Source organism: Schistocerca piceifrons, chromosome 1 (assembly GCF_021461385.2).
Source record: "Schistocerca piceifrons isolate TAMUIC-IGC-003096 chromosome 1, iqSchPice1.1, whole genome shotgun sequence".
Taxonomy (NCBI): domain Eukaryota; kingdom Metazoa; phylum Arthropoda; class Insecta; order Orthoptera; family Acrididae; genus Schistocerca; species Schistocerca piceifrons.
The window spans coordinates 518,058,880-518,082,439 of record NC_060138.1 but is presented as its reverse complement, the minus strand read 5'-3'; the positions used below and the strand labels follow the sequence as shown (position 1 = coordinate 518,082,439).

The 23,560-nt window shown below is 38.3% G+C and overlaps 1 protein-coding gene across 1 annotated transcript in view; it reads right to left on the bottom strand.

Moving 5' to 3' along the window:
* Positions 1 to 371: 371 nt before the first annotated feature.
* Positions 372 to 23,560, bottom strand: part of LOC124744475 — a 178,103-nt gene continuing 154,914 nt past the window's right edge. Inside the window, exon 8 of the mRNA XM_047248929.1 lies at positions 372 to 575. Within this exon, the coding sequence (XP_047104885.1) occupies positions 372 to 575 (204 nt within the window). The remainder of the gene's footprint in view (positions 576 to 23,560) is intronic.

Below are 23,560 nucleotides of genomic sequence, written 5' to 3'. Positions count from 1 at the left end.
TAAGTGGATAACGCTTCCAGAAAGCCAGTGTACGCTGCATGAAATGACAACTATCTGAAATGGTGGATACGTGGGAAGTTCAGTGCAGTGACATATGTATTTCAGATTGCCATGACAAGGGTGATCTTCCCAACAACAGACTGTCTTTCCTGGGCCTCCTAAACTATTCATTGGACCACAACAGAATAGAAAAATGATGTTCATTTGATTAAGATTTCAGCACCTATGTGTTGATGTATGGGTGCCAGTCGTCCCACCATGCACGTTCTCTTTTGTAAGTGAGAAAGAACCGTAGGTAATTAGAGACGGATACAAAATTTTTTACTAAGCCAGTAGGGTTATTGTAAGTTTATTGAAGGAGATCCCACACACTACAGGGATGTTATTTCCCGGCTGTTGGGAGATGGATCAGTACTGACCTGGAGCAGCGTCTGCTTAGACAGCTTGGTCGTCTTCCCTACTGTGATCTCGACCGGTCGCACTGACGACGTCATGAAGATCTGCAGGCTGCGTCTGAAGCGGATGTCGCACTCTGTCCAGCCACAGCTGAAAGCCGACTGCATCAGCTTCTCGCTCTGAAACACGGAAATTTGAGTGTTATGGAATGCAAGAGCTTCCATGCAAGACACAATACCTTCCTAATGAAATAAAAAGTTTTATTTCTTAAAAGTGTACTTCAACATCTTCATTTCAGTCGCATTCAACGAGTTGGTGTAGCAGGTAGACCAGAGTTTCCCAAGATTTCTGAGACGATTACCCCTGAGTGCAATCAGAATTGGCTATTCTCGCCCCCCCCCCCCCCCCCCCCAAAGTTTCCAGCTAAAAAGATGAAAGATATTTAGGTTTTGTAGCTGTTTTATTGAATCACAAACTAATGAGTCAACGAGAAAACGGGTACTGATTATTTATAACAACCTTCTTTTATGAATAACGAAACAATTCTCAGTGGGTCTTCGATGCTATCTACAACTGCATCCCAGAAAAGAAAGCTAACTATCCACATTGAGGGCAGACACTTGTTACAGAACGTGATTCCTCTGCACCACTCCTCCTCCTACCAACTTTCGTATCAATCACACCGTGCACCCCATTTAAAATCAGCCAAGTTAAAATGTGTGTCACCGTACTCAGTAAATCGTTTGATTTCTACTGGAGTCCTTGTTTTTGAAAGGGCAGAAATTGGAAGACTTTAGGCTACCAATCTTTTGTCGGACCTGATGTTTCCCAATAATAATAATAATAATAACACTGTGTAGGCCCTACAGTAATGCAGTAGCCATAATAGTATGGTAGATGCTTACTGTTGTGTTGTACAGTAATTTTATTCGTTTACTGTTGCAATGTGAATAACGAGGCAATTCCTGTTCTGCTTCATAAAATACCTACATCTGTGGTCATCAGTTTTTTCGTAACGATTCTCAAGCAGTCATTGTTGCTTTGTGGAGTCTCATTCCAAAATCATATATTGTTACCATTTCCGATTTCATACCACAACGTATAGGCTTTTATTATTATTGTTGTTGTTGTTATTATTGTTACTGAGAACACGAATCTTATGTGATGTCGTATGACACACCGTATTATAGAACATTACTGAAAACCAATGAGATGCATATGCATACATACTTGTATATCATTCGGCATGCTCACAGTCCAAGAGAAAAGAGTGTCGATGAGGAAACTACGCAGAGTCTATAAAATTATTCCTCTAGTAAACAAATCCAAACCAAATCATATGTTTCACTGATCTAAAACTTAAACGTGTACGCAAGACGATCCGAAGAGATGTGCTAACTTAAGGTGGAATTCCTAGCTTTATGACCAGCAGTAGACCAACATATTGGTTAATGTGTCCTAATAGATGAGGTACTGGGGTAAGGTTTAAGAACTGTTAACTCTTACCATTGCCTGGAACCTAAGGACTTATTCGGAATCGGAGGATGGACGGGGATACAACATTACTGTTCATAATGTTCTGTCGATAGCGACGCTTTTTTTTAAATGATTAATAGTTCACCAGTTTAATTAGCAAATAGGGGAATAGTATTTTCTTTATCATGCTGATATTTGATTCTGTCCCTGCAAAACATACGTCCATTGTTTAACGTCATGTCGCATATTTTGCAACACTGGAGGTTTAATACAAGAAAGAAGGTTTAAAAGATATTGAGCCTGTGTCTGGGATTCCCATTTGAACCTGACAGTTTTCAAAGGGTGTAATGTACTACACCGTTTTCTATTAAAAGTCAGTCTCGCCTTCTAAAGTGCGCAAGTACTATGTAATGCAATCAAAAGAATATTTTGCGCCATATTAAAATAGCCTGGAGATGTAAACTGGAATAATGGTGCAGAGGTATGTTGCTGCGTATTATAAAGTTCTTGAAGTTTGCATGGCTAAATAGAGACAAACACTTTTCTTTTAATAGACCATACACTTTGTATGTTGAAAGATTTGTTTGTGCGTGATATACTGGTATAAAAACATAATTCCAATGGTATTAACCATATGAGGTAACATTATTTCGGAAAGAAATGACTCAAAAATGATTTACATTTATTGAGTATTTTTTGTTACGATTTGTTGGGCAAGGAGCAACTGTTTCGGCCGGAGGAAAAATGCGCCAATAAAAACTGAACTTTACATAGTGCAGTTAACATACGGTTTTAAACTTCTACACATATCCCAACTGAACAGCCATGCTAGGAGTGTGCGATGAAGACATCGCTGTTCGAAGGAGCTCTCAAAGAGTCCACACAGGAGCTAGGTGAGGCAGGTGCGCAGCACTTCGGCAGACCTGGATATGAGTGATTTTGTGCACACCCAGACTCCAAGAATAGAAGCAGTTTTGAGAGACGTATCGAAATTAGCCGTTTTGAGACATTTCTGTTCCTTTCAATGTGGGAAACTGACCACTAGATGTCATGATAGGTGGACGCGTTAGTATAAAAGGATATGGGGAGTACTGTGTTGTCAACAGAAAGGCAGTGGCAGCAGAATGGATCGCTCAGGAGAGCTCAGTGGCTTCGAACGTCGTTAGATGTCACTTGAGTATTAAATCCATAAGGGACATTTTGACGCTCGTAAAGCTGCCGAAGTAGATTGTTGCCGATGTGAGTGTGAAGCAGAAACGCGAAGAAAAAGTCAGATCTAACCCAAGACCAGATAGACCCTTTGTAGTGACGTGCAGGGACCGTGCAGCATTGCGGTTTATGGTTGTAAACGATCTCATGAAATCTGCGGAAGAAATCACTGGTGCGTTCTAAAGTGATACCAGCAATTCACCTAGTACAGTTACTATGCTTAGGAACTTAAGAAGAATGGGGGTACAGTGGTCGAGCAATTTCTCATGTCACACATTTCTGTAGTCCGCCACAGCAGGTCCCAAGCCCGGTTGAGAAAGGAGGAAGGAGAGGAGTAACATCTTTTTTAAAAATCTCGGTGCACATGGGCCAGGTGATAATACAACGTGTCGGTCGCAACGGTCGACAAGGTAACATGGGACCAGGCGTTCCCCACAATGACTCGAAGGGCGGAAGGAGCAACTCTTTCTGCTGGTATTTAATTAAAAGAAAGTGAACGCGACGTAGATGTCTTAAGCTCTGGTCGGCGTTGTACCTAGGAGAAGGTAATCTGATTTAAAATCCGGTCTTCCAGGGTGGGGTTGTATGATGGCCTGGCTACCTATGCATATAAAAGAAACAACAACTAAGTCTCTAAGGAAATAGGCGGATAGTTGTCAAAGACGATGACAAGGCCATGATGAAAAAAAACGAGTTGCTGTTAAAGATATATTATCTTTAGGTACATGGAACGTACGAGAATATTTTAATACAAGGGAGTTAGAGTTTACAGAAAATTTTAAACAAAGAAATAGGAACATTGCTGAAATAACAGAAACAAAGAAGAAAGTGGGAGGAACAAAAACTTTAAACAGTTAAAGATTAATTTACAGTGAACTAAAAACGAAATAAGCAGTGAGTGGAATAGCGTTCATATAGGTAAGAAATGAAAAGAAATTTAGATTGTTATGACTACATAAATTACAGGATAGTAACTGCTAGACTCAGAATTCATTCAGGATATTTATGTGTTGTAGGCGTATACGCAGCAAATGAAATAAAAATTCGAAGATTCTGAAACATTTTATGAAGAGCTCCAAAAACAAGTAAATAAATATAATAAAATTGAAATATGTTAATAGCAAGAGGCTTAAACGCAAGAACTGGAAAGTTAGCAATAATTGGTGCAGTAGGTTCATTGGGGGAAATTACTTTAAATCTAAATGACAAGCTGTTAAGAGATTTTGCTACATTTAATCACCTGAAAATAACACTTACTTTCTTCAGAAAGGAAGACATAAACAAATACAACTGGAATGCAAGAGAATCATGCTCAGTAACTGACTGTGTAATAGATAATAGAAAATAAGTGCACGAATTCGAGATTTCATGTATTTAGGGGTAATGATTCGGCTCTGATCGTTTCCTAGTCCCTTCGAAAATTGAAATAGGGGCAACATGGAAAACAATAAAATGTTGAAATACTAAGTTCATCCTCTACAGGAAGAAAGGGTAACGAACTTACACCAACAAAACCTCTCACAGGAATTGCAAATGGTTGAAACTAAAAGCATTATTGAAGAAGAATGGAAAAGATTAAAATCAGCAATGCTGAAAATATCTAATGAGCTAAGAAAAAGTAAAGTATTAGGTCAGTAAAGGGGCCTGAAAATACAGAAGACAGCAACTCCTAACAATAATTTTTAAAAAAGCAGGGTGCGTAAAATGCTCATTTACAAACATGAACAAATGAAGCCAGGGAAATACGTAATCAAAAAGTAAATAAAACAAAGAATTTCATAAAACAGTACTACAGTGAATCCTGGGGAAGATTCGTTGCTAATTTGATACATAACATTCACAGAAGACAGAGTATAGCTTTCAAATTTATGAAAGAAGTGAATAAGTGGAGAAAGATACTGCAAACATTAATATATTAACAGAAAATTAATGGATACACCATTACAGAAATTTGTTGTATGATGGAGATAGTACAGAAAGTTATTGTGAAAAAATTTACAATAACTCTGTAGTTGAAGTACAAATAAAAGAATTAAAAGCGACCTTAGATGTACCAAAAAATAAAAAATCTGCTGGCCCATATAGCATTAGTGCTGAATTAATGTGATATGGAGAATCCATTTTAGAATTTGATTTTCTCCGTTTTTCAAATATGTACTGGAAGAACTGTTCTGAACCTAAAGATCTGAACTCAACTATAAGTATTTCTCTATTTAAAATAGTCAGTAGGAAAGACAGGAAATTATCTAAGAACAACTCTACTAAATCCAAGATATTAAATTTATGTCAAAATTTTTAGTCAAAGATTACACACTATTAATGATACAATAACCTCAGAAGAACAACCAGGCTTCAGAAACGGATGTTTGTGTAATGATAATATACAGATAGTAAGACAAATTATTGAAAAACACCATAAATATAGCTGAGAAATGCATTTGCATTTATTCAGCATAAAAAAGGCTTTCATAAGATAAACGGATACACTTTGTTGAAAATACTGAAAATAAAAGGTTTCCTTGTTAACACCATAAAGAGTCTACGTAGAAATACAAAAATAGTTGTAAGTTCATGTTTGTAAATGCCAGATGACAGTTTAATCAATCAAAGCAATCGACGAACATGGAGTCTTTCACCTACTTTATTTAATTTGTATATTGACGACCTAGCTATGATGGAATACAGTTAGACATTAAAACATAGTTGATGACAAGATAATTACACAAGAAATACAAAATACTTTACAAAGAGCGGTATACAGATTGAACCAAACCGCAATATATTAAAACATAACTAATTTGTAAATAGACAATGACAATGCGTTTCAAAGGAATGAGTCCAGTCAGATCGAAGACAATAATAAATGAGAAAATTTTAGAACAAGAATCCCATTTCTGTTATCTGGGATGTGATATTAGTTTTAACTGTGAAAACTACAGTGAGAAGAAGGTTTTTGAATATCAGACCATTTCCAGAACAATTGGAAGAACTTTGGGACGAAAAACATGATAATAATTACAAAGGAAATTCTATAGAGCTATGGCTGTACCTGGTCTTGTATATGCTTCCGAATCGTGGACAGTAACAAAACAGGAAAATCGCGTATATAGGCAGCAGAGATGAAGTTCATGAAACATTTAAGAGGCTGTAACAAAATCGATGAAATGAGAAATGAAACAAAAAGTATAGTTTTAAAAATCTTTGCAGTTTAAGACAAGATAGAAGAGTACATAATAAAGTAGAATGATCATTATGATAGCATGACAGATTACAGATTGCCAAAGACGATAATGTATTATCGGCCGATTGGAAGGAGAGAACCTGGTAGGTCTCATAAGAGACTGATAGAGGATGCTAGGGACTGGAACGGGTGATTACAACACCTTGTTCTTGAAAGGAGATGATGATGGTTTCTGTAGTCAGTGCTGAGCACCGCTCGAGACGACCTAAAGAACGACGCCACTGTACAGTCGACAAATGGAAACGAGTGACCTGAGTGATAAAACACTCTATATCCTGTGGCAATCTGATGGGATGCTTTGGGATTGGCGAATACTTTTGAATGTTACCTACCAGCATATGTAACGCCAGCAATGAAGTACAAAACAGGTAGTGGTATGGTCGAGGAGTTTTGACAGTTAGGGTGGGGTCCCCTTATTGAGCTTAAGAAAATACTAAATGCGGAAGGCTATGAACACATTTTATAGTATTGTCTACTGCGTAGGTCGAGAAACACTTCAGAGCATGAATGCTTCCTGTCATAATGTAGCATCTGTGTGACAATGGTTTGTGGACAATAACATTCCTAAAATGGACTGCGCGTCCAGAGTTCAGACCTGAAGCCAGTGGAACACCTTTGGTATGAGTTAGCATTTCGACTTCACTCCATACCCCAGCATCCTACATGACTAGCTTCCCTGGTTTCGGCTCTTGCGGAAGAATAGGCTGCCATTACTCCAAAGACGTTCAGGAACCTCATTGTAAGCACCCCCAGTACAGTTCAAGCCTTCATAAGGGCCAAGGATGGACTCACGCCATATTAATGCCCACCATTAGGTGGACAGATACTTTAAATGAAATAAGGCAGGTACTCAAGAACAAATTCATCTCTGTGAGGTCATCAGTATGATCAAAATAATTTTCATTAAATTTGTAGAATTATTTATAAAACTGCATTGTACAAGCAGAGATGAGTCGTGCATTAAGAAGTGCTGTGCTAGAAGTACGGGAGAGCAATTTGTTATTTTGACGGTCTGTACTGTAGGATCTACTCCTAAATTGGAATGAAATATAGAAAATAATCAGAATATAGGTAAGAGTCGAGAAGAACATATTTCTATGATAATTTTGAGGTCTGTAGATGAAATGTTTGGATACAGAAAGAACTGTTGACATTACAAAAGTTTTGTTTACGTAGTAAAATATCATAAGACAACTAAAGTAATGAAGACATAAATCTTAGTCTTGCACAGAGAAAGAAAAGTTTCTTCAGCAAAAGGCAACGTTTATGTGGTAGTGTAGTCCTATCTTGGAAGGAATATAATAAATTATCACTTTGGATCATATTGTAATTTCAAAGTGAATCAGAGAGAAGCCGAAGGTTCGAGATGTAGTCGGATGTATTTGAATCCCCTAGTCACATGAAACAAGTAGAACTAATGAAACATCGCAAATGTGCATCGTGCCGGGAAACCTGCCGACTATACACAGAGCTATTCCATTTGATGAGTGTGAACTCGCCTCACTCACTACCTCGCAGACATAATGTGACGCCCTCTTTCTTTTCTAAATTCCACAGAAGACCTCCTGGGACTGAGGATATTGCGGAGCTCCTGGCTTTAGCGTTGAAAATGGGTTGCACCCTTTCGCTTCAAAACAGCGATTAACTCTCCAGAAGGAAAAAAGCTTTGAAATTATAATAACCACTAAATAATGAACTCATCGGTGTGTGCTTCGAATACGAATCACGTAAGTGTGCTATCACGCCCAGAGGACCACTCGTTGCTGATCGACTGCCATGTTACTTTCTCCCCAGAGCCATCGGTATGGAAGGAGGTGGCACGACCAAACTGCTCTCTCAGCTTTTGTGAGTTTTCCACAGGTTTCAGCCGCTACCTCTCATTCAAGTAGCATCTCTGTTGACCTTACGAGCGTGAGTGCACCGTTCTATCAATGAGAAGTCCTTAGCAATACTGGGTGTTGAACGCTGGTCCGTCGCACGGCAGACATAGGTGCTTACCGATCAGCTACGGAGGTGGACACTGTCACATCTCAGTCTGACTGTGGAGCTTCATTTGTAGCCTAATGTGTAAAAAGTTACAAATTATTTGTGAGACTAGAATTTGAGTACTGTTAAATTGTAGTATGTCAAGGGTCTTTTTTCAGAGAATTTGTAGTTGAATCCCAGTAAGTGGAGACATTGGCAGGAGGAAAATTTCAATCTTGGTGTAAGTCGCGCTTACCGGAAGCAAAAGTGACTGGCAAAAATGACAGATATCATTTATATTCTCCGTCTGAAATACGTTCAGCCGTTACTTCCGCACTGGCTTTATTACAATAGGGAATGTTATAATTACATATCTTAGCTAACATAAATTATTATTACTCGTAGACCCTAAAACTGATAAGAACTCCTGATGGCTGGTTTAGTTTCGCATTCTATATCATTCCCTTGCGCAGATATGACAGCATACGAATTCCTGAAATATCTTAATTTTTATGGATAATTCGGACTTTTTTCACACATAATATGAAATGAAAGCAGCACGAGCTACGATAGTAACAAGGTAATACTTCGCCACCGTTGACAGTAATACACCTACCTTATCGGTTAAGACCTGGCCAAATATGCAGTACATTCCAGTTTCGTAGAGGACGGGAGGTATTGTCATAAGCGCTTTCAGTGCTTTTGAAACGTTTCCGTCCCTCTGTAATAGCTGTCAATACGACAAACATTACAGTGTTAGCAAGTTTATAGTAACTTATTATCCTGTGGGGGTAATAAAAAAAACATATACACACATAATGGGTTCTCTACTAAGCAGCACACAGTTGTACACGTAAGGCTATGGAGCTATAAACTGCCATAAAAATAAACCTAAAAAAAAGATAGAAAAGTGGTAAATCATGTTAATAAAATGGTCCCGCTCTCAGTCTTTTTCTTTTTTCAGAAAAAGAGGCACAACTTACTAATTTGTGCCGGTGAAGCGTTGCAACACCAACGACAAATATATCAGGTGGTAAGGGAAATATAATGGGGGTGGAAACTTCAAAAGTCTCCTATGCCCATAATGATGAGAATTTTAAGAGGACCTTCTTGAACTATTAAAACAACATAGTTTAGCCACATTTGCTCTTCAAGTAAATGAAAATCTTCCGGAAAGATACAGTTCAGTAAGTTAACCCTTTTTTTGTAATTTCAATCACTAGAGTCTTATAGTGTAGTAACTCATATTTAAGAAAGAAAACTATCATGATCATAAAACATGCTATAAGATTCATCTACTACCAGGTTTTAGACGACTACTTAAGAAGTGTAAATGGAGCATAGTGGCATATGAATAATTTCTTGTAGATAAGCAATTACAATCGAAGAGGACAATAATGCACGTAATTATTACACCAAATTAAAAAACACCATTCATCATTTCACACTGAGATTGAGTTTGCCCAAAAGGATATGCACTATGGTGTAATGAAAATTTTTGTTCACCTACCCAATTATGTAACTGTCTGACAGAAAACAAACTGAACCGGTTTCTCGTTTGACACCACCTTTTGTACAGAATAAGAATTTCTATTTATGTAACATCTCACATCTGATGGGTTCGAGATAAGACGCCGGTTCCGGGAAGAGCAGGTGTGCTGGCACCAGATTGATTGACGATGGGAGTTGATGTGCTGACCAGTCTGGGTGCAGTTTTTAGGCTGTTCCTCACGTCCCACCAGGTGAAAACTGGGCTGGTGCCCTGGTCCCCCCCCCCCTGAGTTACACAATTCGCAAACATTTAAAAAAATTTCGCTCACTTTCACAGGAATAACATTAAACGTAGACGTATGGCGTACACATATTTCGTCCCAGGGGGAAGGGGGAGGATGGGGTAGGGGTTAATGGCTTGGTACAAGAGAGGTGTGCGGCCACTCCTTGAATTAACCACGCCAAATTTGTTAATAACCATGCCAACCAGCGTCGATGGGGGTCGAAGGCACAAGAAAAAAATGTCAATGATGATTACTAATATAGACCTGAAAAAGCTTGTAAATAGTCAGAATGTAGCCACATTGAATATGAATATGTAATATGGACGTAAAGTGATATACTTGTCATCATTCTGAGTAAAAATGCGTGAAATATGAGGATAATTAACTATCAATAAAACATCATCAACTTGGCCTCGTATTATGTGGAGAAGAAAGCACATCTGCAAGACATATGCTCCAGAAACCGAGCAAGTACAAACAAATGGAGCACTCGAAATTTTAAAAGCTACACATTCAGAAGCCCATAATTGCGTACTCTTGCTAGCGTGATTGTCCTTAAAATATGAGGTAAATGTTTTCATGGTTTAGTTTTAGTTTAGTTTCATGATACAATGTTCCATAGATCATTTTCACCATTATTTTATCGATATGATGTGGAAAAAGTCAGATTACAAGATATATATACACACACATGAATAGTGCCAATTACAGATATTTTTAGTTCTACACATGCAACTGCATTTAGAGGTACATATCTTTTTTACCAATTCTGAAACAGAAACTCGTCGATGGAATGGAAGGATTTGTCCAAAAGAAATGATTTTGAGCTAGATGTAAAAGTTGATCTGCTACCTGCCAGACACTTTATGTTGTTGGGAAAATGATCAAAGACGTTTGTTGCTGAATAATGTACTCCTTTTTGAGCAACTGACAGCTTCAATAACGGATAGGAAAGGTCATTTTTCCCTCTGGTGTTGTAGGTATGAACATCACTGTTCTTCGCAAATTGAGAAGGATTATTTATAACGAATTTCTTTAGCGAATATATGTACTCTGATGGTGCAGTTAAAATACCTAACTCCTTGAACAGGTGCCTACATGACGTCCTTGGGTTAACACCACTAATTATTCCCACTGCACTCTTTTGTGCAATCAATACTTTATGTCTAAGTGGTGAATTACCCCAGAAAACTATTCCATAAGACGTTATTGAGTGAAAATATGCAAAGTACGTTAGGAGGCTGATCTGTTTATTACCAAGACTTGTGATTATATGAAGAGCGAAAGAAGCTAAGTAATATGCTTCTTCCAGTTCAAGTAGTCATCAATGTGTACATCAGAAAATTTGGAGAAATCTACCCTGTTAACTGAGCCCTGTTCATATTCTACATCTATTGTTGGTGTCACTCTATTCGGTGTACAGAACTGGATATAGTGAGTTTTTTCAAAATTAAGGAAGAGTCCATTTTCTGAGAACCACTTAATAATTCTTTGAAAGACATCTTTAACAATATCTTCAGCTGCTTTTTCTGGAACGGAATTTATTATAACACTCGTGTCATGAGCAAAAAGTACTAGTTCTGCATGCCGAACGTTAAGTGAGAGGATATTCACATGAATAAGGAACAGCAGAAGACCAAAAATTGAATCCTGTGGGGCTCCCTTTATGATAACTCCCCATTCACTAGAATTTACCACCCTTCCAACACTATTTGTGTTATTCAGCACCACCTTTTGTTTTCTGTTCGTTAAGTGTGATTCAAACCAGCTTGGTGTATAGCCTTCAATTCCATAAAACCTGAGTTTTTCTAAGCGTGTGACATGATCAACACAGTCAAATGCCTTGGAAAGGTCACAAAAAATACCAACTGGTGATAATTTGTTATTTAGATCTTGTACTATTTGATGGGTACATGTGTAGATACCATTCTCAGTATAGTAACCCTTCTGGAATCCGAATTGTGACATGCTGAGTAAATTATTTTCACTTAAATGTGAGACTACACTTGAATACATAACTTTTTCGAATATTTTAGAGAATGAAGTCAGCAATGAGAATGGTCTGCAATTATTCAAGTCACTCTTGTCCCCTTTTTTTATGAAGAGGTTTGACAATTACATATTTCAATCTGTTTGGAAAAATTCTCTATGCCAGTGAAGCATTACATATATCACTAAGGACTCCATTTATTAAATTAGAACAACACTTCAGAATTCTGTTAGAGACTCCATAAACATCACATGAGCTCTTGTTTTTCAGTATAATTCTCTTAATTTCAGTGGGGGATGTTGATGCTATTTCTAAAGGCCTAAAGTCCTGGGGAATGACATTTTTAACATATTTTTGGCTTCTTCAGCTGAACCCTTTAACCATATGTTTGCTGCTATATCCAGCAAGTGATTGTTAAAAATACTTGCAACTTTTGAATTATCACTCACAACATCATTTTTCACATCATCATTTAACTTTATTGCTGTAGTATGCTGTGCACTGTCAGGCTGCCCTGTCTCCCATTTGACAATAATCCATAGAGTTTTAATCTTACTATCAGCATTATTAATTTCAGTCATAACACACATGCTTCTTGACTTCTTAAGAACTTTCCTTGGAATATTACAGTATCTTTTGTAATAAGCAAGTAACGTCATGTCTTGACTTATTCTGGCCTGTCCATATATTTCCCTCTTCCTCTTACACGATATCTTAATTCCCTTAGTAATCCATGACTTACTTGACTTTGTAATGGCTTCTTTGGATAACGTTTCAGGAAAGCAACTCTCTAATACTGAGAGAAATTGATGGTGTAATAAATTGAATTTGGCATCAGCATCATTTTCTGTGTATACTTCATCCCATTCTACCTCTTCTCGGCTGCTCTTAAAACTCTGTACCCTATTCGCATCAATAAGCCTCCCAGCCTTGTATGAACCTACCTGAAGCCTATGAGGTGCTATATGTGTTATTTCCATTAACTGTGCATCATGATCAGATAACCCATTAACAACTGGGTACACTTTAATGGTTTCTGCCTGAACACTGTCTATGCAAATGTTATCAATAAGTGACCTACTATCCTGCTGCACATGAGATGGAAAATTTACAACGGATACTAGATTGAAACAACCGAACAAAGATTCTAGCTGATTTTTCCTATCTGTGTTTTTTAAGAAATCTATGTTAAAATCACCACAAACCACTAACTGCTTCTTTTTGTCAGACAGGTATCTCAATAAAGCCTCTAGATTTTTCATGAATAGCTGAAAGTTACCTTGAGGGGACCTGTAGATTCTTACAATTACTGTGGAAGTATATTGCAGTAGCAACTCACAAGCACATGCTTCAAGAATCTGATCTACACAGAAACTATTTGTTTAAATATTTTTGACTTTGTGTCCAATTTTTATATAAGTAGCAACTTCTCTTTTTTCCATGTTCACTCTACATTAATAAGATGCTAATCTGTAATCCCTTAAATTTAACTTTTCCATCGCTGCGGTTACATGGTGTTCAGAGAGAGACGAATCATCTATAGCTTCAGAATTTAACCAATTTTCTAGGAATACAAGAAGCTTATCTGTCTTATTTTTCAGTCCTCTAATGTTCTGGTGAAACACACAAATTTTATTTATTTGGATACTGCTACAGACATTATGGCACTGTTCTGTTTTAATCTCTTTCAATACTCTCTGTCTGTAATCTGATTATAACCTAAAAAATGTGTCCCTCCGACTCCAGTAATCACAGGTATTTTGTCTTGTGTGCATGTGGCCCCCTTATACTGTCTGCAAGAAGATCAACTAATCTATCGTTCCCCTCCTAGTCAGGTCATCCCAATCGCATCAACAGGCACAGCACAGATATGAGATTTAGTTTCTGCCAACTCACCCCCCCCCCCCCCCCTAGCTACCTGTTAATACGGTTGACAGCCGTATTAACCCAGGGCTGGTCATGGCGCTGCAAAACATTCACAAACCCCACACGAGTGTGAGCTGTTGCTGCACCTATTACATACAGGTCACACCTAATACTATAGTCCAAATTGCTCATCAGGTTGTTACCTGCTCCTCCTACTATAAGAAGATAGTCCTCCCCATCATAAAAATGGTTCAAATGGCTCTGAGCACTATGGGACTTAACATCTGAGGTCATCAGTCCCCTAGAACTTAGAACTACTTAAACCTAACTAACCTAAGCACACCACATACATCCATGCCCGAGGCAGGATTCGAACCTGCGACCATAGCACTCGCGCGGTTTCGGACTGAAGCGCCTAGAACCGCTCGGCCACAATGGCCGGCCCTCCCCATCATAATCTTTGCACAAGGCCCCTTGGTTTTCTGTAACTTGGCTAAGCTTAGCACTGGGTTTCACAATGCTTGTGACCTTGATCTGGACTCCTAGCCTATCCTGTAGCTACTGGCCTACACTTCTCCCATGGCTGCTACCTAACAGCAGGACTCTTATATTTCTGCTTGACTTTACTCCCGACCTAGCATTACAATTGTTACTATGAGTCCACTGCGCCCTACTTTCCTCAAAAACTGTTTGAGACTCATCTACTTCAGGTAACAAATCAAACTTACTGCTCACTGGACTCTGAAAAGTTGTTTCTGGGGTTTTCTCCTTCTGACTACTACTTGTTATCTGTTCCCAGCTCCCATTGTCTCTTTCCCCCTTCAACCCGTCTAATTCGAAGTACACCATTTCTAGTTCAGCCTGAAGGGCACAAATCTTTTTACCCTGTTCCACGATAATCTACAACTCCATTGGTGAGCCTCATCTGGCACTATAACAGCTTCCTCGCTACAATCACCGCAGTGAAAAACTAACCCACAGTCGCGATATTTCACTCTCGTGCTGACTAATCAACGAAAACATCCGCATTTGTTACACATGAGGGCAGATTAAACAATACAAATTACACTACAAACAAACAACACAAATACAATCAATACTAACGATTCCGCTACACCAATTAATAATTAGTAGAGAGTAACTTAGCTTCTGGTGAGATGAGCAGAGAACCCTGTTACTCGTTCGTGAGTTTCTGTGTACTACTGCACTTGTGTTTCCTTCTCCACCAGTTTTCAGTTCCATTATATCCTCCATTGTGGTTTTACCCGCTTTCGTTAACATACTAGAAGTCCAAACACACTTTCGTTGTACTAATCTCGGTAGTTCTCCAATTCACACAAAATTTGACGATTACTGGAAGTCGATGGTTGAAAGTGAGACTTTCATATTTTACCTATCTCGTTACTATTTTTCGACATGTAGCATATTCAAGTTCTACATCATATACCCCAATGTCTTGTAACATCATACACAAATAGAAATACTGGGAGACGATCCAGTCTCTGTTCCTCATTAGTGGAGGATTTCCTTATTTTTATTCCTTCTCTGTGCTATAAAGCTGGGTGACAACCGTCTACAGTTACTAACAAGACTATCAATTAAAAATCACACGGCAAAGAGCCAATAGCACCACCAAAGTCTTCATATCAAAACGAAGACTAGGTTATGTATTAGTAATTGTTATTGAAATCAGCAATGTAAAAATCATAAACAGAGTTTAAAATCAGTAAGCCAATGTTCGCCTGCTTCACCAAGCCATTTCATGGACTTTAAACAACCTAGTCTGAAACCTCACGTCCCACAGTACCTCGCTTGTACTAAGTTCGTCGTTAATACTAGGATAATACAGTACACGTGCCTCGCAGAGATCCCGGGTCCCAATACGATTGCCGTCTCCAGATTTGGAGAGTCTCTCGTTAGGTATGCGAGTTTTTATGATCTTACAGACCCTATCGCATTGTTCAGTCCCTAACTTGTATGATGCAGTCTAATCAGTTCTACAACGCACAGCAAATATATCCCGATGATAATTTTCAAACCAAGAAAACCAGAGAAAGTGTGATTTGAGTGGCGTTGGTAACGTCCAGGAACACGCTCTGCTACGTTCCGAAGCAATCTTCGTCAACTATAGCACTGCAGTGAAGAAGCTTTCATAATACATGCAGAACCCGCAGGGTACTCCTAATGTGTAGTTCTGACGTGTTTTACAGTAACAGATTTTACATATTCCAACTCAAGGGATGCCCCGAAACAGTGCGTCATGCTGTGAGGATTCCGTAACGTCTCAAAATAAGGTATCTGTTGTGAGAAAGGCTTCCCAGGGAAAGTGTAAGGGACACAAGGAAAAAGACTTTATTATTTCAAAAGTAAATGTCATAACTATTAACACATTTATCCCACTGTGAGGCAAAATGTTCAAAGCCTCCTTGGAAAAATGTTTGTGGTTGACTTCGAAAGGATGATTGTACCCAGGCGTGCACCTCTTTGTCAGAAGCAGATCGACACCACTTAATGTCTTTCTTCATGGCTCCAAAAAAATGGAAATCGCATGACGACGGATAGGGACTGTATGGAGGATGTGTTAGGACTTCCCACCGAAACTCCCGCAGCGTATTAGAAACAATATTGGCAACATATATATACGAACAAAACTTATGCATATAACCGACGTATCGAGCTTTTGTAATTACACTTTCTGTATACTTTTTACTGAGTTCTGAATATATGTAATTACTGTGTTTCACACATCCTATCAAAAAATCGGAACAAAGCGAAGACTGCTTAAGTATTTCATGTATCACAGTAACATTTATGAGAATTCCTTTTTTTAAAGAATTATTTTCACCTCTTGAGAGGTTAAATATTTCACGTATGTTACACATAGTCTTTTCTCTCATTCTATGCACATGGTGAGCTGCTCGGTTACTTTCCGAAGTCTCTGAAACTGTCTAGTCGGTGAATTCTCGCCTATATCAGCAAGTCGATTAGGTAACTTCCCTACTTGTCAGAAAGCAGTCGTGAATTACAGTTCACTGCAGCTCTTGAATTAAGCCCACGTTGTGTTGGTATGTGAATTGTTGGCTTGGAGCTAAAGAACTGACGTCTTGGTAGTGTACTTATACAACTACATGTGTACTTTGCAAGACACCTTATGGCGGGTGGCAGAGGGCACTTCGTCTATCAGTGCTTCACTCCCCTTACCTTTGTTGGTAAGAATCCGTTTGGCCTTAAGTCTCTCAAATTTTATCTTCATGGTCTTTCCGCTAGTTATACTCATACATAAGCAATATTTTGTTGACTATTAAAGGAATACACGATCACAGAAATTTAATAGTGAACAACTCTCTGATGAACAAAGCCACTCTTCTAACTTTTTCCATTTGTTATATTTCCTCTGTCAGTCCTGTCTGGTGTGGATCACAGACTGACGAACAGTATTCACGTATATGGCGAACAAGGGTTTCGTAAACTACCTCCTTTGTGGTTGTATTACACTTCTTGAGGATTCTTTCAATGAAGCTCATTATGGTACCTGCTTTACCTGCGATTAGTTTTATGTGGCTGCTCGACTCGAAATCGCTCGGTACTCATATTCCTAGATACATGTGTTTGTTCGCCAATGTTGCAATCGGCAAAAACAGCTATTTTTGCCTATTTATTCGAAATATATTGCCTTCATTTACGATGAGTGTCAACTGCTTGTCTCTACACCAGGTGGCTATCTTCTGCTGCTCTTCCTTCATTTCGCTACATTCTTGTAGTATTGCGACTTCTCCATATACGACGGCATCGTTTGTGAATAGCCTCATGGAGATTCTGACGTTATCAACTAATAAGGGTACCTTACGTATTTTCTTCATACTTATAGCACATGAAGCTCAGTGTCCAGACATCTTTTTTGTTATGGAATTCGATGCGATTAAAAAAATTCGCGTTTGAAGATTGGAATATTTCCGGGCACTGTTTAGTACACTTCTGGCTTACTAAAGTATTTTCTGGTAGTTGAATTCGTAAAGTCTGTAGCTCGAAAGCCACTAGTGTCTTCGTTTATTTTACTTTTCTTTAAATTTCATATTTAATAACAAAAAGAATCATTAGTATAATTTTTATACTTTTATTAAAATTCCTTATTTAGTAAGAAACAGAAATGTTACTAAACAAAAATTCTCTCACATTATTTCATGACAATAATGTCTTTATCCCAAATTAAACTTTGCATGAAACTGCGAGTATCAGCAATAAATTAAAAATTTGTAAATTTTATTACAAAAATGCAGAACATCAAATAGAAAATAAAAATTTTTTATATGTAGACATTTAACAGTATTATTTCTGCTTTATTTTTTCATTTAAGAAATAAATTTCGATTGTCTATATTAAATTATAGCTTATTTTCATAGACCAATAGTAAAAAATAAAAAATGTTATTTTTATTAAAATGTAATTTAACATGTATTGATGAATATTTACATTTGTTAATCAATGTGGAAGTAAAATAAATAGAAGAAAAGTTGCGCCAAGCGAGATTACTTACCCTACCTACTCAACCACCGACTAGTTCCTTACTAATCTAGATATGTTTTGTGCTAAGCAGCACTTGTGAATTTTCTAATCTTCCTTCGAGGTGTTTCAGAATTGCTTCGTACTCTATTGAGAAACTAATATCGGAGCAATGACCTCCAAGTTCTAAAAGTATGAAGAAAATCGAAGAGAGTTCCTTGTAGTCATTCAAATGTAATGTAGATCCAATAACACTAGGCTGGGGTACGCCCGAAGTTACTTTTATATCTGAATTTTGCTCCCCATTCAGTTTCACTTGCTGTGTTCTCTGTGCTATTAACTGTCCAATCCAAACACAAAGCTGTGTCTATATTCCTACGTTCGTATTTTGTTCATTAGGTAGCAGAGCGGAACTGTACCGAACGCCAGCTGGACGTCAAGGTGTTATTTAGGAAGCCGGTATCTACCGACTTCTGGGTCTCGTGAACGGACGGAGGATGCTAGGTTCCACACCATTGTTTTTTCCGAATCGATGTTGCTAAAATAACATGCAGAAAATTTAAAAACAGCACCAATACTGATTTGAGACGACAAGCACGTTTTCGTAGTGAAGGCAAGAGCGAAATGGACATTGTGGCATAGTAGAGTACCTGATGAATGAGGACTCTGCGTTCAGAACACTATACAAGAAATTGGTCTTCAGATCATCAATAAGCCTCTCAACCCCACTATTTTCCGAAATATTGTGGATGAGGCACAAATATAGACATCACTCTCGCAGATACGGAAGAGAGAACACATTGCAGACTGGAAGGTATGTGATGAATTTGCAACCTACCATAATCTCATTTAATTCACAATAACAGACACAGGCAATGACTTATACGATAACATCGAGTACGAGCAGCTATAAAATCTACGCAAAGCCAACTGGGAATTTTAAAGGCTGAATTCAAGCTACAACCACTGCAAGGAACGGTGTATGATGTTAACGCAAAAACCTACGAATTGGTGCGATCGTTGCAGACGGTTCAAGAGAAATCGATCCCATTATCTGTTAGGAAGTCATAAGGGTTTTCAATTCCCTGGAGTTGCGCCCTATAGTCTTTAAGACGCAGAGCAGGGAAGGCAAAAAGATACTACCAGAAATTCTTATGCGAAACAGAACGAAAAAGAAGGCTGAGCCTCTATCGAACAGTCAAACAACAATATGAAGAACTAATACACAAAATAATACTGTAAAATGGGAGGTGTACGTTAAGGGCCAAATGGTAACAAATTTTTGGGGATTTACCTACAAACTTGAACAAACAATGCTCGATCACCCCCTGTATAATCAACCATGATACGATCCAATGCACGATGACGACGGACTGGTAGACATTAAAGTAGTATCTACCCAGAACTTTGTTGCCGAACGATACGACGATGGAAGACATAGAGAACCATGAGCAGCTTCGCTCTGAATTACAAGAGGAAGCGAGGATGGTGATAATGAGGTTAAAGAAGAAGAAAGCACCAGGACATGATAGAATACTGGCAGAAGTGTTGTATCATCTAGTGGACCAGATTCACACGTGTATGTTAGTGTTGTTAAACGAATGTTTTATTCCGGGATAGGTACCCAGAATCTAGAGTATCTCGAATATAATTATACTTAAAGAAGGGGAAGATAAAGACCCAAGAGGACTGTAGTATTGTAGCCCGATATCTTTGGTAAATGCTCTACTCAAAGTACAGAAAAATGTTCTGTGTCGTCGCTTTAGGGATCATAGACAATTAGTAGGCATGAGCGCCTTGCAGTACGGTTTTAGGAATGGGAAATCCACCAAGTATGCGTAAGTATGTAGGTACCTCCATATAATCATTGGCAAAAAACAAAACTTCCACGCACGTGAACAAAATACAGTACCAACTTTTGGCCAAGAATGTTTTCAGCTGCCACTAGATGCAGTAAGAACCTACTACAAGGCAATGTTAATTCCTAATGTTAGTTACTGGACGAGCGTTGGGCTCTTAGGGGCAAAAAGATATGGACAGCACAGACGCTACGGTGAGCACAGAGACGTGTACTCTTGCGCTTGACAGACGCGTATAGGACGACACCGAGGCTGGTGAAACTTGGCTAACGATACGTGGTTTGCTGCCTATGGCGCAGCAGCAAGGAAGAGATGTGCACAATGTTAACTTAAAAAGGCAAATATGGTTAGGTAAAGGACGTACTGGGCAAAAGAACCACTTGAGAGCCTTGCATTGATAGAGAATGGAAAGAAATCTAGGACAGGGTAAAAACAGAGAGGGGAACTCACCAGTTCCTTCCTAACAAAAAGAAAGATTAATATCATACTTTCTTCTGACCAAGGGGGCTATACACTTTCTCTCGGGACGTGGGCCATATCCCAGCTACTTAATAGAAACGAATGTGGAGCAATCGGCACCACAAGGCACACTTTCTGGGAACGGACCATTAGACAAGGTGTTACAGACCAATACAGGAACTTTTTTGGTTATACAATAGTCCATAACATAATAAAGAATGAAAAATTGTGGTATAAGCTGAACTCGCAGTTAAGCTTATGAAATGAAAGCTTGTAGGGGTGAGAAAAGCAAGAAGAGGCCTGTATTATGGAAGTTTTTTTCTGTGGCAGAGGAGTGGTATAGATAGGCCGCTGCCGGACTACCTTTCTGTAAAGGTTTTTAAATTATAATAAAGAATATTAAAAGAAGAGGCCATACATTACGACAAGACGAGGCACCACAACAGAATGTCCTCCTGCAACAACCTTCCGAAAGTAGTATGAGGCGAGCCTTGGCGAAGACTACGAAGTATTTTTCGGGACCCTGACATTCGTCTCTCAATGCGTACACGTTGGGTGGCACAGCAGCACATACCATGTGAATCCTGAGTTGCACCTGCGAAGGGGTGCCGATTGAGCTGTGCGGCTATCTATCCCGATACCAAGTACAGTAGTGTAGCGTAGTGGACTGTTGTGTAGTGAATGTTGTATAGTGGTATAGTTCAGAATTATAAATTTACAAAATGTGTTATGCAGCAGTCTACAGCAGTGTAGGAAACCTAGCATGTGCCTTCTGGAGTCCAGATGAATATATATCTGTGCACCAGATGGCGAAATGGAGTATGTAGACTTTTTTCCTTTTAAGTAGATTGTTTCCTCCTTGAACATCATAATTGACCTATACAAACACGTCTGAAATTATTCTAAAATATTATGTGCGATATTCATATCAACTCATGTGCAACATTTGGTCTGTTCTTGTACCTAGATAACAGTCTAAAGGAAAATAACACATTAAATAAAAATAATATTTCATGTTGCGTCCTATATTGGAGATTTTCGGACTTCAGAAAAGATGCGATAAAACTGTTGCTAAGTGTGGATTTTGGGCAAAATTTTTTAAATGTTGGCAATAGTTCCTTTTGATATAGGTCCCAAGTCGCTGGTACTAACCCATTCACGAAAACTAGAACGCATTTGTCTTAAATCTCCAAAGCTGTCAATCATGAAATGAATTCCTTAGAGATAGATGCCCCAAGCATGTGTTGCCGCTATTCTGTATCTTTTCAAGACCGTGATGAGCGTTAATGTGACTTTGCTTCTCAGCTGAGACACAATTTATAAAAGCTAACCACAGCATCACCGAAACAAGAAACAGATTGTGTGGCAACATCATACTCAGTCTCAAAGATTTTGGGAGTGAGACTATTTCACTTATTAGTGCAAATCACGATATATGGATAGAAATGCAATTCTAAAGCAATGAACAATTGGCCTTCTGTTAAAGTATGAAATATATTTCTTCATTGAAAAAAATTGTTTCAGGGTTTTTGGGAAATCTTTATTTTTCAACATTAAGTCTACTGTTGGACTGATGACTCTTTGTTGGTACTTAAATATCACTAAGATACTAAGTGTAACTGTATATCTTCTTCTTGATGATTTCCAAGTACTACTTTCAGTTTACAGAAAAATGTTTTCTGATGTCAGTATTAGCATAAGTTTAGTGTAACTAACCGACATGTCCCTATAAATATACGTTTAGTGTAATTAACCAACTGGAGTATGAAATTGGTGTGCTTGCCAGATACAGTGTGTGGTCCGTATAATGATCTACTGACAGCCTGACATTCGAGGTCAGTATAATTTAAATCGACATTCTGTGACACGTCGGGAATTCTTTAATACATTGTGACTGACACTTATTATTTCGCCTGGGTTAATGCACTCAGAAGATACCTGCGTTCGAAATACGCCGTAGTTCGATCGAATGTGTGGGAGAGAATGACGTAGAACCTGGAGGTGATCCTAGCAACTGAATATTTGCAGCCCAGAGGAGCCTAAAGTGTACATACCGCGTGTGACTTCCTCCAGCGATACCTCAGAATATCGTAAGTTCTTAGCTATATCGTAGCTGTAATTAAAATGGGTGGATTGTACACAAACATAGACAGATCGTTCAAAAATGGATACGGAAAATCACACTAGAAGCACTCCCTTTTGTCCACGAATTAGGAGATTCTCCCACACTATACAATTATGAACAGACAAATATGTGTACATAGAAAGAACATTCACAATTATTTCATAGCAGGGAGAAAGAAATGAAACTCCAAAAGAAGAAGTAAGATTTTCTACCGTTCATACCAAGACACCAGCGGTTTGAAAAGACGGGAAACTAACGGAAGTTAATTTTGTCCATTGTGCAAACACGTCTCACAGGAAAACTGGTTTTCCACTTATTTTTATAATAACCTGTATCGAAAGCATTCTATATTACCTTAATTTTCTTTTCCACCTCGTTATTTGGACCAAATTATGAGGTTATCTGAAAGTTTTTTTCGTAGAAATAACTTATTTATTACTCACCACGGCAGCAATAAATAGATTTGCACACAGGTTAGCCATGTTGACGAACAGGAGTATAAATATGGGCACGCTCATTGTCGTTTGCAACAGGGAGATGGATCTGCAACAAAATTACGGCAATATTTTTAACCTGAAAGTAATGGAACCAACAGAAAATTTTCTTTTGATTTTGTAAGTGTAGCCATCTATTCTCCAGATCACTTAATAATGCCTTCATTTCGTATTATCTGAGGACATGACACACAGGAAGTCTGTC